At 24.5% G+C, this 16261-nt stretch overlaps 1 protein-coding gene across 1 annotated transcript in view; it reads right to left on the bottom strand.

Annotated features, from left to right (window-relative positions):
• Nucleotides 1-16261, bottom strand: part of SRAE_1000288400 (Spectrin beta chain, erythrocytic) — a gene marked incomplete at both ends in the record, with an annotated part of 35060 nt that overhangs the window by 775 nt on the left and 18024 nt on the right. The window contains 3 exons of the mRNA XM_024650012.1: nucleotides 2-11422; nucleotides 11467-13553; nucleotides 13782-15905. Of these exons, the coding sequence (XP_024503832.1) occupies nucleotides 2-11422; nucleotides 11467-13553; nucleotides 13782-15905 (15632 nt within the window). The remainder of the gene's footprint in view (nucleotide 1; nucleotides 11423-11466; nucleotides 13554-13781; nucleotides 15906-16261) is intronic.

The following is a 16261-nucleotide window of genomic DNA, read 5'->3' on the forward strand; positions in this document are numbered from 1 at the left end:
CTCTTAATTCATAAATATTTTTCCCACTGACTGCATCTTCAATATTCGTATCGACTTGTGAAAGTTCTTTTAATAACTGATCAAGAATCTTTGAAATTTCTAATTCATCATTAATTTCTTCTTCCAATTCAGTCATATAATTGATGCAGTTAGATTCCAATGAACCTAAATCAACTTTTAAGTAATTTGATTCAGATGAAGGTAAATCAAGTGGTTGGAGATCAACAGACAAATCAATTGCCTTTACAAGATTTTCCTTTAATGGTCCTAATTTAAATATTATACTTTTACCGGTTTCATAATTTTTTACAGCTTCATCAAATAAAATATTCTTTTGTCTATTAATATTATCAAAATCATATCTTAATTCATCAAGTGTATCAGTAATAATATCTTTTTGTTCTACATATTGTAACCAAAGTTTCCATTTCTCTAATAATTTAATAACAAGTCTGTTTGCCTCTGAAATATCTTTTTCAACTTCTTTGACAAATTTATCTTTTGGAAGTGTTTGAAGAAAATCACGAATTTTATGAATTGTTAAATCAATTTTTTCTGGAAGTTCTTTATATTGTGATGGTGATACTGCAGCATCAATTAATATTATTTGTGATATTTTAATTAATTCTTTCAATTCATTATCCAAATTTCTTAACTCTTCCTTCAATTTTTCGGCACTTTCTAATTTAGACAATTTTGTAAGTAATTTAGATCTGTCAGAATTAATTTCTTCCATCAATAATTCAATGTTAAGAAGTAAATCATTAAATTCTTCTAATTTATCATCAGGTAAAGTAGATTTATCAATTTCATTCATCTCATCCATAAGATTTTTTAATTTTAAATATTCATTTTGTGAAGTATCTAATACTTCGCGTATTACATAAATGTCATTTGAATCAGAAACTTTTCTTAACTTATTAATGTTTTTATTAATATTGTCAATTTTATTTTTGTAACTTGTATTTGCTTTGTTAAATAATGATAAAGCAAGCATTTTTAAGTTAAAAGCTTTCTTTAATGTTTCAATAAGTTCAATTAACTTACTAAGATCCCAAATACTTTTTTCTCTTAATTCTTCTGACTCTTCAATATCTTCAGGAATATCTTTAATTAATTTTTCAAGTTTTTCTCTCTTACTTTCTAAATCATCAAGAAGATCTTTATGATCATCAACTTTAGATGGAATATAATTTGGTTTACCACTATCCATAAGAGATTGATTTATATTTTTAGTTAAATCAGTAATTATAGGTGTAATATTTATAAGTTTTTCAACATCTTTTTCTTCTTTTTCTTTTTTATGTAATTCTTCTTCTATTGATTTTATTAATTTATTTGCGTCACAAAGATTATTTTGAATTTCATTTGCCATATTCTGATCGTCAATATTTTCATTAGCCATTTTATTTAATGTTGGTTGTACTTGATTCTTTAAAAGTTTTAATTTTTCTTTTAATTCATTAATATAGTCCCATAGTGATTTACGTTTATTATTTAATACATCAACTGTAACTATTTCATCTTCTTTTTTACTCTTCTTAACTTTTTTTGGCTTTTCTTTAATTTTTGGTATTGTATTAAGAAGTGATGAAATAATATCACTAGTTTTTTCAAGTTCAGATTGCATTTCTTTTGCCTTTTTAACATTCTCAGGATCAGATTTAATTTCAAGTGATTTAGTAGCGGAAATATTAGAAACATTATCATCAGTTTTAGAAACTTTTTTAGTTGGTTTACTATCAGTATCTATAACATTAAAATCAGTAGTTATTTCATTATCATCTTTATAACGATAACTTGAAACTAATTCAGAATCATCGTCAAATTCTGCAGCTTGTGAATGATCAATTGTTGTTTTTGTAATGATATCAATAGGTGTTGGTTCTTCAACAATTTTTTCTTTTTCTTTTTTAATACTTTCAACTTCATTGAATTTCTTAACTATATTTTCAGCAGTTTTGTCAAGTTTTTCTAAAAATTTTACTTTATTATGATCATTGTGCTTATTTGCATTATCAGACAATAAAATAATATCTTCAGCCATTTTATTAAGACAAGATAATTCAATATCTTTCATCTTTGATACTTCATCAAAATCATTTATTGACCAACTTTTTAATTGTTCATTTAAATTATCTAAATAAATATTACCATCATCAATTTTTCTATTAAGTTTATCAATAGCATCAATTCTATCATTTATAGCACATTTTACTTCTTCTAAATCATTGCTTAATTTGGTTTGTTCTTCAAGAACTTGTTGACGGAGATAATTTAGCTCTGATGTTTGAGGAAATTCGAGAACTTTTTCATTTAACATAGGTAATATAGTTGTAAAAATATTTTCTAAGTCAACCATTACTTTAGTTAAATTTAAAATACAAGAGTTTGGATCATCTTTAATTTTTCTTGCCTTAAGAATTTCATCCTTAATTTGTTTGACAATTTCTGAAATTTTAAAATTCAGTTTTTCAAATTCATTGGCATTTTCCTCATTAGATGATTCAGTAATATGTTTTTCCAAGTTATCTTTAATATATATTTGTTCTTCAGCAGCCGGCATTTGTTTTTCTGCTTTACGCACTAATTCCAAAAGATCGTCAGCAACTTTACGTTCAGCTTCAGCTAATTCATTGCTAATATAACTTTGCGCTTCTTTGAAGCTTTGAGCATCACGAATTTTGTTTGCTATTTTATATTTTAAATCTTCAAGTTTTTTTAATAAATCAACTAACTTTGGATCATTTATTTTTTTACTAGTCTTTGCAAGTTCATTCAATTCAGGAACAACTAAGTATAATGGTAAAATTTGATCTCTTTCCATCTCATAAACAGATTCTTCATCATGTACTGGTGTTTCATCCATAGCCTTTACAATATTATCTATTTTAATATTAACTGAATCAATAAGATCATACAATTCACTAATATTATCTATACGTTCTTGAATAGCAGAATCTGTAATATTTAGATCTTCAATTAACTTCATCTGTTCCTCAAGAGTTTTATTTCTAAGTTCATCAATATCAGATGTAATTGGTAATTTATCCAACTCTTCTTCAAGTTTTGGTAATAAATGCCAGCTTATATCTTTTAAACTTCCAGCCGCATCATTAAGCTCTTCCATAGTGCTATTTGGATCAGATTCTACATTTTCGGCCTTTTTAACTTGGTCATGTATTTTTTTAAGTTTATCATAAATATCAGATACAATTTTTTGAAGTTCCATTTTCTTTTTTGCATCTTCTTTTTGATGAGCAAGTGTAAAAGCAATTGCATCTAGACGATCTTTAAGATCCCAAACATCAGAAGATGGAGAGTGTTGAATAACTTCAAGTGGAATTTCACTATTATCAATGGCAATATCAAATTTAGTTTGAAGATGAGAAATATCTTCTTGAATTGGATCCAAATCATCTGGTTTTGAATCTTTTTCAAGAACTTCATTTGCTCTAATGATAATATCTTTAAGATTATTATTTAATTCTTCTTTTTCTTTTATTAATTTATCTTCTTTTTCTAAATCAGATTCTATTTTTCCTTTAAGTTGTTTTAGATGATCAATAGTTTCATTTATATTATTTGTTGAATTGGTAACATCAACAAATGGAATTTCATTATCATTTAATGATTCAATAATTGTTTTACTTTCTTCAACAACACCAATCAAATTAGGAATGATAATATCTATATTTTGAAGATCTTTAATTGCTATATCATATGGTTGAGGAGATTCTTGATATTTCTTTAAAATTTCTTCTCCATCCAATAATTTTAATGGAATCTTATCTAATAGTTTTTCTTTGTTTTCTATCAATTTATTAATATCTTCTTGATGCTTATTTAAACTATCAATTTGTTCATTGACTTTAACTGTATCTTTTTCGGCATTTTCTAATGCTTGAATTATTTTTTCTTTATCATCTTTTGGAAGTTTATCTATTGAAATATTTTTAAGAGAATCATATTTATCTTTAAGATTTTTAAGAAGAGCTTCAAGGTAACTTAAAGATTTTTTAGGATTTTTCATATCAACAGGAGCACAAATTTCATCTGAAATAATTGAAAGATCGTTCATATCTTTAATAGCAGAATCTAAATTTTTCAAAATATTTTGATCATCAGCAAGTTTATTTTCAAGTAATTTAATTGTTTCATCTAATTCTTGTTGTTTTTTCTTGATCTCATCATCAACTTCTGGTAATCCACTCCATTCAATTGCAAGAAGTTTTGGTTTAACTTCATTTTTAAGTTTCATAAGATTTTCTTCAGTTTCTCTAACTTTTTCATGAAGTGAAATATTTGAATCTTTAGGTTCTTTGATAGATTTTAATGTATCATCAATGTTATCAAGATTTTTATTAATATTTTTAACTTTTTCAACTTTCTCTTTTACTTCTTCTGCTTTATTTTTCAAATCACTATAAACTGGTGAGTCTTCTGGAAGTTGAGATAATTTTTCATTAATAATGTTAATATTTTCTTCATTTATTGGTGCAACAACAAGTTTTTCAATTTCATCCTGAATTTGTTTTTGAGATTCAAGATTTTTTCTTTCAGCTTCTGCTAATTCTTCGGCAGCTTTTCGTTCAGCTTCTGCTAATTCTTCAGCTGCTTTATGTTGATCTTCAATTGTTTTTTCAATTTTTTTCTTCTTATCAACTAACTTTTGTAAAACTTCATTTAATTTATTATATATATCAACTACTTCAGGTGAATTTTTCTTATTGGCACGATCAACAGATTCATTAATTTTTTCTTTAATATCATTTAATGGAATAATATCTTCATATTCTATTTTCAAAATTTCATCAATATCATAAATTGGAGTTTCATCAATTTTTTTAATGATACTATCCAATTTCATGTCAGTTTCTGCAATAAGATCATCTAATTCAGCTATAGAATTAATACGTTCATCAATTGCAGATTCAGCATTATTCAAATCCTCAACAAGTTTTGATTGTTCTTGAAGAATTTTATTTCGAAGACCATCAACTTCTGGAGTTGTTGGAATCTTTTTAAATTCTTCATCTAATTTTGGTAAAAGATCAGACTTAATATTTTCAAGATTAGATAAAGCTTTTCTTAAATCTTCTATTGAACTATTTGGATTAGATTCAATATTTTCCGCTTCATTAATTTTATTTTGAATCTCTTTAACTTTGTCAGAAATGTCAGATGCAATTTTTTGAAGTTCCATTTTCTTTTTTGCATCATCTTTTTGATGAGCAAGTGTAAAAGCAATTGCATCTAGACGATCTTTAAGATCCCAAACATCAGAAGATGGAGAGTGTTGAACAACTTCAAGTGGAATTTCACTATTATCAATGGCAATATCAAATTTAGTTTGAAGATGAGAAATATCTTCTTGAATTGGATCCAAATCATCTGGTTTTGAATCTTTTTCAAGAACTTCATTTGCTCTAATGATAATATCTTTAAGATTATTATTTAATTCTTCTTTTTCTTTTATTAATTTATCTTCTTTTTCTAAATCAGATTCTATTTTTCCTTTAAGTTGTTTTAGATGATCAATAGTTTCATTTATATTATTTGTTGAATTGGTAACATCAACAAATGGAATTTCATTATCATTTAATGATTCAATAATTGTTTTACTTTCTTCAACAACACCAATCAAATTAGGAATGATAATATCTATATTTTGAAGATCTTTAATTGCTATTTCATATGGTTGAGAAGATTCTTGATATTTCTTCAAAATTTCTTCTCCATCTAATAATTTTAATGGAATCTTATCTAATAGTTTTTCTTTGTTTTCTATCAACTTATTAATATCCTCTTGATGTTTATTCAAACTATCAATTTGTTCATTGACTTTAACTGTATCTTTTTCAGCATTCTCTAATGCTTTAATTATTTTTTCTTTATCGTCTTTTGGAAGTTTATCTATTGAAATATTTTTAAGAGAATCATATTTATCTTTAAGATTTTTAAGAAGAGCTTCAAGGTAACTTAAAGATTTTTTAGGATTTTTCATATCAACAGGAGCACAAATTTCATCTGAAATAATTGAAAGATCGTTCATATCTTTAATAGCAGAATCTAAATTTTTCAAAATATTTTGATCATCAGCAAGTTTATTTTCAAGTAATTTAATTGTTTCATCTAATTCTTGTTGTTTTTTCTTGATCTCTTCATCAACTTCTGGTATTCCACTCCATTCAATTGCAAGAAGTTTTGGTTTAACATCATTTTTAAGGTTCATAAGATTTTCTTCAGTTTCTCTAACTTTTTCAGGAAGTGAAATATTTGAATCTTTAGGTTCCTTGATAGATTTTAATGTATCATCAATGTTATCAAGATTTTTATTAATATTTTTAACTTTTTCAACTTTCTCTTTTACTTCTTCTGCTTTATTTTTCAAATCACTATAAACTGGTGAGTCTTCTGGAAGTTGAGATAATTTTTCATTAATAATGTTAATATTTTCTTCATTTATTGGTGCTACAACAAGTTTTTCAATTTCTTCCTGAATTCGTTTTTGAGATTCAGCTTCTTCTTTATCAAGTTTGTCTTTAGTTATTATTTCTTCCTTTTTATTGAAATAAATTTCTTTTATTTGTTGTATTTTTTCTAATAATTTGACAATTTCTGGAGAGCCTTTTTTATTGCAACGATTTGCAATTTCATTTATTTCCGATGTTAATCCAATAAGTGGATTAATATCTTCAAATTCAATTTTTAATATTAAATCTAAATCGTTTAATGGAACTTGATTAATTTTATCTATTATGCGATTCAATTTGTTTTCTGCTGAAGGCAAGAATTCATTTAGTTCTTCAATATTATTTATACGTTCAAAAATTAATATTTTAACATTATTTAAGTCTTCTGTTAGTTTATTTTTTTCGTCAAGAAGTTGTTTACATTGTAAATTTATACCTTTTTCATTTGAAATTTTGTTAAAATCATCATCTATTTTTGGCAAAATATCCCAACTGATATTTTGAAGATCATCAATTGCTTTTTTCAAGTTATTAATATTACAATCTGATTCTGCTTCAATCATTTTTGCTTGTTGAATTGAATCTTTTATATTATTAAGCTTGCTTGTAATTTCAGATAAAATTTTTTGTTGTTCTAAGTTTTGTTTTTGTTTTTCTTTCTTTTCATTAATTGTTTTTAATATATCATCAATTCGATTTTGTATTTCTGATGGATCAGAAGCTAACGAATGTTGAATTACACGAAGCTGTTCGTCATAATCATTAAATCCAGATTTCAATTTTCTCTCTAGTTGTTCAATTTCATTGCTCAATTCATTTAACTCTATTTCTGGTGGTATTTCTGTACTTGAGTAATTTAACTTATTAATTATGATATTAATTTTATCTACCAAAGTATTTTTTCTACTTATTAAAGCATTCTCTTTCTCTATATCTTGACTAATTTCAAAATCAAGACGCTTCAACGCTTCAATTTTATTCTTTATTATATTAACAGATTCAATAGTTTCGTCTAGTGGTAATTTTTTATCTGAAAGCAATTTAACAAATTCTTCATCTTGTGCAACTAAATAATTTAATCTATTGATCATTGGAGCAATATTTTTAAGATCTTCAATAGCAACATCAAATGGTTGTTTTTCAGTACTATATTTTTTAAGTATGTCTTCAGCATCTGTTGACACTTTGTTATTTTTATCTAATAATTTATTTTTGTCCTCTAATAGTGATTCAATTATTTTTTGTTGTTTATTAAATTCATTAATGTCATCTGTTGTTTGTTTAATTTTATCTTCAGTATTTTTAATAAAGCTTTGAATCACATTTTTTTCTAATTCTGGTAGTTTTTCAATAGAAATTTCTTTAAGTGTTTCAAGTTTATTTTTAAGGTAAGCAAGAAAATCTGCCAAATAATTTATAGATTCTATTGGATTTGTTAGATCCATTAAAGTGTTTATATCTTTAGAAATTTCTTCAATATTAGCAAGAGCCATTTCGTATGTTTTTAAATGTTCCTGATTTTCAGATATCTTATTTTTATAATTTTTAATTAATGTATCAATATAATCTTGTTTTTCCTTTATTTTTTTATCAATTTCTTCATTATTTGTATAAGGAATTGAGAGAATCATTGGTAATACTTCATCTCGAAGCTTTTCAAGTTTATAATTAAAAGCAGAAATTTTATCTGAAAGAGGAATATTTTCTTCAGACACATTTACAATAGGTTCTAAAATTTCATCAATATTCAGAAGACATGTTTTAGTATTTTCAACTTTTTCATTTAATTCTCGTGCAATTTTTTGAGCTTTAGCAGTTTCTTCTTCCATTTTTTGTTTATTTTCAATAATTTCTTTAGCCTCTTCTTTTTTATTAAATAATTTTTTGGTAATATCATTGAGTTTGTTAGCAAAATTAGTTAATTCTGGTAAATGTTTTTTATTTGCCCGATCAGCAGCGTCATTAATATCATCTGTAGCTTTATTTAATGGAAGTATATTTTCATATTCAATTTTTAGTAATTCATCTAAATCATCAGTAGGAGTTTCATCAAGTTTTACATTAATATAATCTAATTTCAAGTCTGTTTCTGTAAGAAGATTTTTTAATTCATCTATTGAATTAATACGTTCTTCAATTGCAGATTCAGCATTATTTAAATCTTCAACAAGTTTTGATTGTTCTTGAAGAATTTTATTTCTAAGACCATCAACTTCAGGAGTTGTTGGAATCTTTTTAAATTCTTCATCTAATTTTGGTAGAAGATCAGATTTAATATTTTCAAGATTAGATAAAGCTTTTCTTAATTCTTCTATTGAACTATTTGGATTAGATTCAATATTTTCCGCTTCATTAATTTTATTTTGAATTTCTTTAACCTTGTCAGAAATGTCAGAAGCAATTTTTTGAAGTTCCATTTTCTTTTTTGCATCATCTTTTTGATGAGCAAGTGCAAAAGCAATTTCATCTAGACGATCTTTAAGATCCCAAACATCAGAAGATGGAGAGTGTTGAATAACTTCAAGTGGAATTTCACTATTATCAATGGCAATATCAAATTTAGTTTGAAGATGAGAAATATCTTCTTGAATTGGATCCAAATCATCTGGTTTTGAATCTTTTTCAAGAACTTCGTTAGCTCTAATGATAATGTTTTTAAGACTATTATTTAATTCTTCTTTTTCTTTTATTAATTTATCTTCTTTTTCTAAATCAGATTCTATTTTTCCTTTAAGTTGTTTTAGATGATCAATAGTTTCATTTATATTATTTGTTGAATTGGTTACATCAACAAATGGAATTTCATTATCATTTAATGATTCAATAATATTTTTACTTTCTTCAACAATATTATTTAAATTAGGAATAATAATATCTATATTTTGAAGATCTTTAATTGCTATATCATATGGTTGAGGAGATTCTTGATATTTCTTCAAAATTTCTTCTCCATCCAATAATTTTAATGGAATCTTATCTAATAGTTTTTCTTTGTTTTCTATCAATTTATTAATATCTTCTTGATGTTTATTTAAACTATTAATTTGTTCATTGACTTTAACTGTATCTTTTTCGGCATTTTCTAATGCTTGAATTATTTTTTCTTTCTCATCTTTTGGAAGTTTATCTATTGAAATATTTTTAAGAGAATCATATTTATCCTTAAGATTTTTAAGAAGAGCTTCAAGGTAACTTAAAGATTTTTTAGGATTTTTCATATCAACAGGAGCACAAATTTCATCTGAAATTTTTGAAAGATCATTTATATCTTTAATAGCAGAATCTAAATTTTTCAAAGTATTTTGATCATCAGCAAGTTTATTTTCAAGTAATTTAATTGTTTCATCTAATTCTTGTTGTTTTTTCTTGATCTCTTCATCAACTTCTGGTATTCCACTCCATTCAATTGCAAGAAGTTTTGGTTTAACATCATTTTTAAGGTTCATAAGATTTTCTTCAGTTTCTCTAACTTTTTCAGGAAGTGAAATATTTGAATCTTTAGGTTCCTTGATAGATTTTAATGTATCATCAATGTTATCAAGATTTTTATTAATATTTTTAACTTTTTCAACTTTCTCTTTTACTTCTTCTGCTTTATTTTTCAAATCACTATAAACTGGTGAGTCTTCTGGAAGTTGAGATAATTTTTCATTAATAATGTTAATATTTTCTTCATTTATTGGTGCAACAACAAGTTTTTCAATTTCATCCTGAATTTGTTTTTGAGATTCAAGATTTTTTCTTTCAGCTTCTGCTAATTCTTCTGCAGCTTTTCTTTCAGCTTCCGCCAATTCTTCAGCTGCTTTATGTTGATCTTCAATTGTTTTTTCAATTTTTTTCTTCTTATCAACTGCCTTTTGTAAAACATCATTTAATTTATTATATATATCAACTACTTCAGGTGAATGTTTTTTATTGGCACGATCAACAGATTCATTGATTTTTTCTTTAATATCATTTAATGGAATAATATCTTCATATTCAATTTTCAAAATTTCATCAATATCATAAATTGGAGTTTCATCAATTTTTTTAATGATACTATCCAATTTCATATCAGTTTCTGCAACAAGATCATCTAATTCATCTATAGAATTAATACGTTCTTCAATTGCAGATTCAGCATTATTTAAATCTTCAACAAGTTTTGATTGTTCTTGAAGAATTTTATTTCGAAGACCATCAACTTCTGGAGTTGTTGGAATCTTTTTAAATTCTTCATCTAATTTTGGTAAAAGATCAGACTTAATATTTTCAAGATTAGATAAAGCTTTTCTTAATTCTTCTATTGAACTATTTGGATTAGATTCAATATTTTCCGCTTCATTAATTTTATTTTGAATTTCTTTAACTTTGTCAGAAATATCAGATGCAATTTTTTGAAGTTCCATTTTCTTTTTTGCATCATCTTTTTGATGAGCAAGTGCAAAAGCAATTTCATCTAGACGATTTTTAAGGTCCCAAACATCAGAAGATGGAGAATGTTGAATTACTTCAAGTGGAATTTCACTATTATCAATGGCAATATCAAATTTAGTTTGAAGGTGGGAAATATCTTCTTGAATTGGATCCAAATCATCTGGTTTTGAATCTTTTTCAAGAACTTCATTTGCTCTAATGATAATATCTTTAAGATTATTATTTAATTTTTCTTTTTCACTTATTAATTTATCTTCTTTTTCTAAATCAGATTCTATTTTTCCTTTAAGTTGTTTTAGATGATTGATTGTTTCGTTAATATTATTTGTTGAATTGGTAACATCAACAAATGGAATTTCATTATCATATAATGATTCAATAATATTTTTACTTTCTTCAACAACACCAATCAAATTAGGAATGATAATATCTATATTTTGAAGATCTTTAATTGCTATATCATATGGTTGAGGAGATTCTTGATATTTCTTCAAAATTTCTTCTCCATCCAATAATTTTAATGGAATCTTATCTAATAGTTCAATAGAAGAANNNNTTTCTTCTTATCAACTGCTTTTTGTAAAACATCATTTAATTTATCATATATATCAACTACTTCAGGTGAGTATTTCTTATTGGCACGATCAACAGATTCATTGATTTTTTCTTTAATAGCATTTAATGGAATAATATCTTCATATTCTATTTTCAAAATTTCATCAATATCATAAATTGGAGTTTCATCAATTTTTTTAATGATACTATCCAATTTCATATCAGTTTCTGCAACAAGATCATCTAATTCATCTATAGAATTAATACGTTCTTCAATTGCAGATTCAGCATTATTTAAGTCTTCAACAAGTTTTGATTGTTCTTGAAGAATTTTGTTTCGAAGACCATCAACTTCTGGTGTTGTTGGAATCTTTTTAAATTCTTCATCTAATTTTGGTAAAAGATCAGACTTAATATTTTCAAGATTAGATAAAGCTTTTCTTAATTCTTCTATTGAACTATTTGGATTAGATTCAATATTTTCCGCTTCATTAATTTTATTTTGAATTTCTTTAACCTTGTCAGAAATGTCAGAAGCAATTTTTTGAAGTTCCATTTTCTTTTTTGCATCATCTTTTTGATGAGCAAGTGCAAAAGCAATTTCATCTAGACGATCTTTAAGATCCCAAACATCAGAAGATGGAGAATGTTGAATTACTTCAAGTGGAATTTCACTATTATCAATAGCAATATCAAATTTGGTTTGAAGGTGGGAAATATCTTCTTGAATTGGATCCAAATCATCTGGTTTTGAATCTTTTTCAAGAACTTCATTTGCTCTAATGATAATATCTTTAAGATTATTATTTAATTTTTCTTTTTCCTTTATTAATTTGTCTTCTTTTTCTAAATCAGATTCTATTTTTCCTTTAAGTTGTTTTAGATGATTGATTGTTTCGTTAATATTATTTGTTGAATTGTTTACATCAACAAATGGAATTTCATTATCATTTAATGATTCAATAATATTTTTACTTTCTTCAACAACACCAATCAAATTAGGAATGATAATATCTATATTTTGAAGATCTTTAATTGCTATATCATATGGTTGAGGAGATTCTTGATATTTCTTTAAAATTTCTTCTCCATCCAATAATTTTAATGGAATCTTATCTAATAGTTTTTCTTTGTTTTCTATTAACTTTTTAATGTTCTCTTGTTCTTTTTTCAAACTTTCTGTATCTTTTTCTATTTCTTCTTTAGGCGGAAGAAGGCTTGCATTAATAATGACTTTGTCTTTTTCACTTTCTAAAGGTTTAATTAATCCTTCATTATCAAAAATAATATCTTTCTTTTGCAATGGCACTGTTTCTAATAATTTTTCTTCATTTTTCGTTTGATCAATTTCATTTAAAATTTTATTTTTATAATCCTTTACAATTTCTTTCATAGTTATAATGTCTTCTTCAAAAATACGAGCTTCTGAACTAGGTATTTCATAAGGATAGAGCTCGGAAGAAAGTAAAAACAAATTATCTTTTGATGTTTCAAGTTGATCTAAATTTTCTTCAAGTATTTCAATAGTTCTCATTATATCTGGAACATTTTGTTTTAAGTTACTTATTTGAGGTAAATTTTCAAACATTAAACGTATATTTTCTAGTTTTTCAAATGAATTATTTTTTGAAGAATTAAATTCATTATATTTATCAAGTTTTATTTTAAGACATTTTACATTTTCGTTGCCATTATTTATTTCTTTGTTGTCTTTTTCATCAAAAATAATTTTTGGTAATGAATTTAATGTTGATAAAATATTTTGATGATTTTCTAAAAATGCTGTTAAAGTTGAGGGAGTTGTATGGGGTGATAGTAGAGAATTGTCAATTATTTCATTTTCATTTTTTAATTTTTCAATAAGATCATCTTTTACTTTTTTATTTTTATTAATTTCATTTTGTTTTTCTTCATTCATAAGTTTCTCTTTTTCTTGTAATTTAAGTTTCTCCTCTCTTTCAAGTAACAGTTTATTTATTAAATTATTAAATTTGTTAGATATTTCTTTCATTTTATTATCCTCATTTAAAAGACCATGCTCAGCTGCATTACAAAGAGAATCATAGGTAATTTTTAAATCATCTATGTCGTCAAATTTGGTTTCTAAAGTAAAATTTTTAAAATTTGTATTTTAAAAAAAAAAAATTTTTTTTAATTAAAAAACCTTAAATAAAGTTTAAATAGATTTCGTATAAGAATAAAAAAATCAAATATGATACATTACATTAAAAACTAATTTTAAATCTAAATATAATATTTCAATGTTGAAATTAATTAAATAATTAATAGAATTTCTAACTCAAAAGTTTAGTTGTAAATTAATATATTTACCTGGATTATTTATTTTATCATTCAATAAAACTGCTAAATTATCAAATTCTTTCATACTACCAAGACGGTCTTCAATTTTATTTTTCGTATTATTTATTTCATTATTTAATTTCTCTTTTTCAATAAATGCTTTATTTTTGAGATCTTCTAATTCATGTGATTTTGAAAGTTTTTCTATATTATTTTCAATATTTGGTAAAATATTGTCAAAGATATGTTTTATATCTTTTAAAGCATTGTAAAGATTATCACTATTACTTGTTGGATCATAAGTAACATTAATGACATTTTTAACTATTTCATTTGCTTCATTTGTTAATTTTTCAATCTTATCACATGCTTCTTGTAATTCTAATTTATCATTCAACATTTTCTTAGCATCGACTAAAGATAATGCTCCATCATCTAAAATATCTTTAAGATACCATATATCGGAAGCAGGTGAATGAATGACAACATTAAGAGGAATTTCTGAATCATCAATTGCACAATTTATATTATTTTGTAATAAAGAAATTTCTTTTTCTAATGATGTTAAAAATTCTGGTGTAAAATCGTTTTCAAGTGTTTGTTTTATTTCATTAGCCAAACTATACACTTTTGGTTCTAAATCATTTTTTCTAGAAATTAATTCTTTTTCACGAATTAAATCATTAGAAATTTTCTTTTCTAATGCTTGTAAATCAATTAATTTATTTTTTAAATTATTTGATTTTTCTAATAATATATCTGTAGTTATTCCATTTTCATCAAGTTTTCTGATAATATCATTATTATTTTCAATCATTGTTGAAATTTTTGCAAACAATGGTTTAACAATTTCAACATCTTCTATTGCAACTTCATATTCTTGTGGAGTATCTTTGTATCTATTTAAAATTTTATCAATGGATTCAGTATTATTATCAAGCGATGAAATAAATGAATCTGTTTTTTCTTTTAATAATTTAACTTCTTCATCAAATTTATCTAAATCACTCATATCATTAAGAATTTTTTCTATGTTATTTTCAACGACTTTAATACCATCTTCTAATTTTTTATTTGAAATTTCATCTAAATGATCAGTAGGCATTATTTTCATATTATCAAGTACATCTTGTAATTTTTGATAAAGTTCAGCAAGATAATTTCTAGTTTTTTCACTATTTTTCATATCCAATGGCAAATCAGTTGATTTATCAATTTCAGAAACACAATGAAGATATTTATCCAGATCTTCTAATGATTTTTGTTTAATTTTATAATTTTCTAACATATTTTTAAGTAATTGAATATAATCATCTATTTCTTTTTGCTTATTTTTAATATTATCATCAATTTCTGAAACACCAGAAAAAGTTATTGCAAGAATATTAGGTTTAATTTCATTTTCAAGTTTATCTATTTTACTTTCTAAAGAATTTACTTTATCTATTAGTGGAATCTCTTCTTCTGGTAATTCAATAATAGTTTCCAAATTAGTGTCAATATTTTTAAGCGTATTCAAAATATTTTTAACTTTTTCAACTTTTTCTTTTACTTCTTCTGCTTTATTTTTCAAATCACTATAAACTGGTGAGTCTTCTGGAAGTTGAGATAATTTTTCATTAATAATGTTAATATTTTCTTCATTTATTGGTGCAACAACAAGTTTTTCAATTTCATCCTGAATTTGTTTTTGAGATTCAAGATTTTTCCTTTCAGCTTCTGCCAATTCTTCTGCAGCTTTTCTTTCAGCTTCCGCCAATTCTTTAGCTGCTTTTTGTTGATCGTCAATCGTTTTTTCAATTTTTTTCTTCTTATCAACTGCCTTTTGTAAAACATCATTTAATTTATTATATATATCAACTACTTCAGGTGAATGTTTCTTATTGGCACGATCAACAGATTCATTAATTTTTTCTTTAATATTATTTAATGGAATAATATCTTCATATTCAATTTTCAACATTTCATCAATATCATAAATTGGAGTTTCATCAATTTTTTTAATGATACTATCCAATTTCATATCAGTTTCTGCAACAAGATCATCTAATTCATCCATTGAATTAATACGTTCTTCAATTGCAGATTCAGCATTATTTAAATCTTCAACAAGTTTTGATTGTTCTTGAAGAATTTTATTTCTAAGACCATCAACTTCTGGTGNNATAAAATTTTTTGTTGTTTATTAAATTCATTAATGTCATCTGTTGTTTGTTTAATTTTATCTTCAGTATTTTTAATAAAGCTTTGAATCACATTTTTTTCTAATTCTGGTAGTTTTTCAATAGAAATTTCTTTAAGTGTTTCAAGTTTATTTTTAAGGTAAGCAAGAAAATCTGCCAAATAATTTATAGATTCTATTGGATTTGTTAGATCCATTAAAGTGTTTATATCTTTAGAAATTTCTTCAATATTAGGAAAGAGCATTTCGTATGGTTTTTTAAATGTTCCTGATTTTCAGATATCTTATTTTTATAATTTTTAATTAATGTATCAATATAATCTTGTTT

The sequence above is a fragment of the Strongyloides ratti genome (assembly GCF_001040885.1).
Source record: "Strongyloides ratti genome assembly S_ratti_ED321, chromosome : 1".
Taxonomy (NCBI): Eukaryota; Metazoa; Nematoda; class Chromadorea; order Rhabditida; family Strongyloididae; genus Strongyloides; species Strongyloides ratti.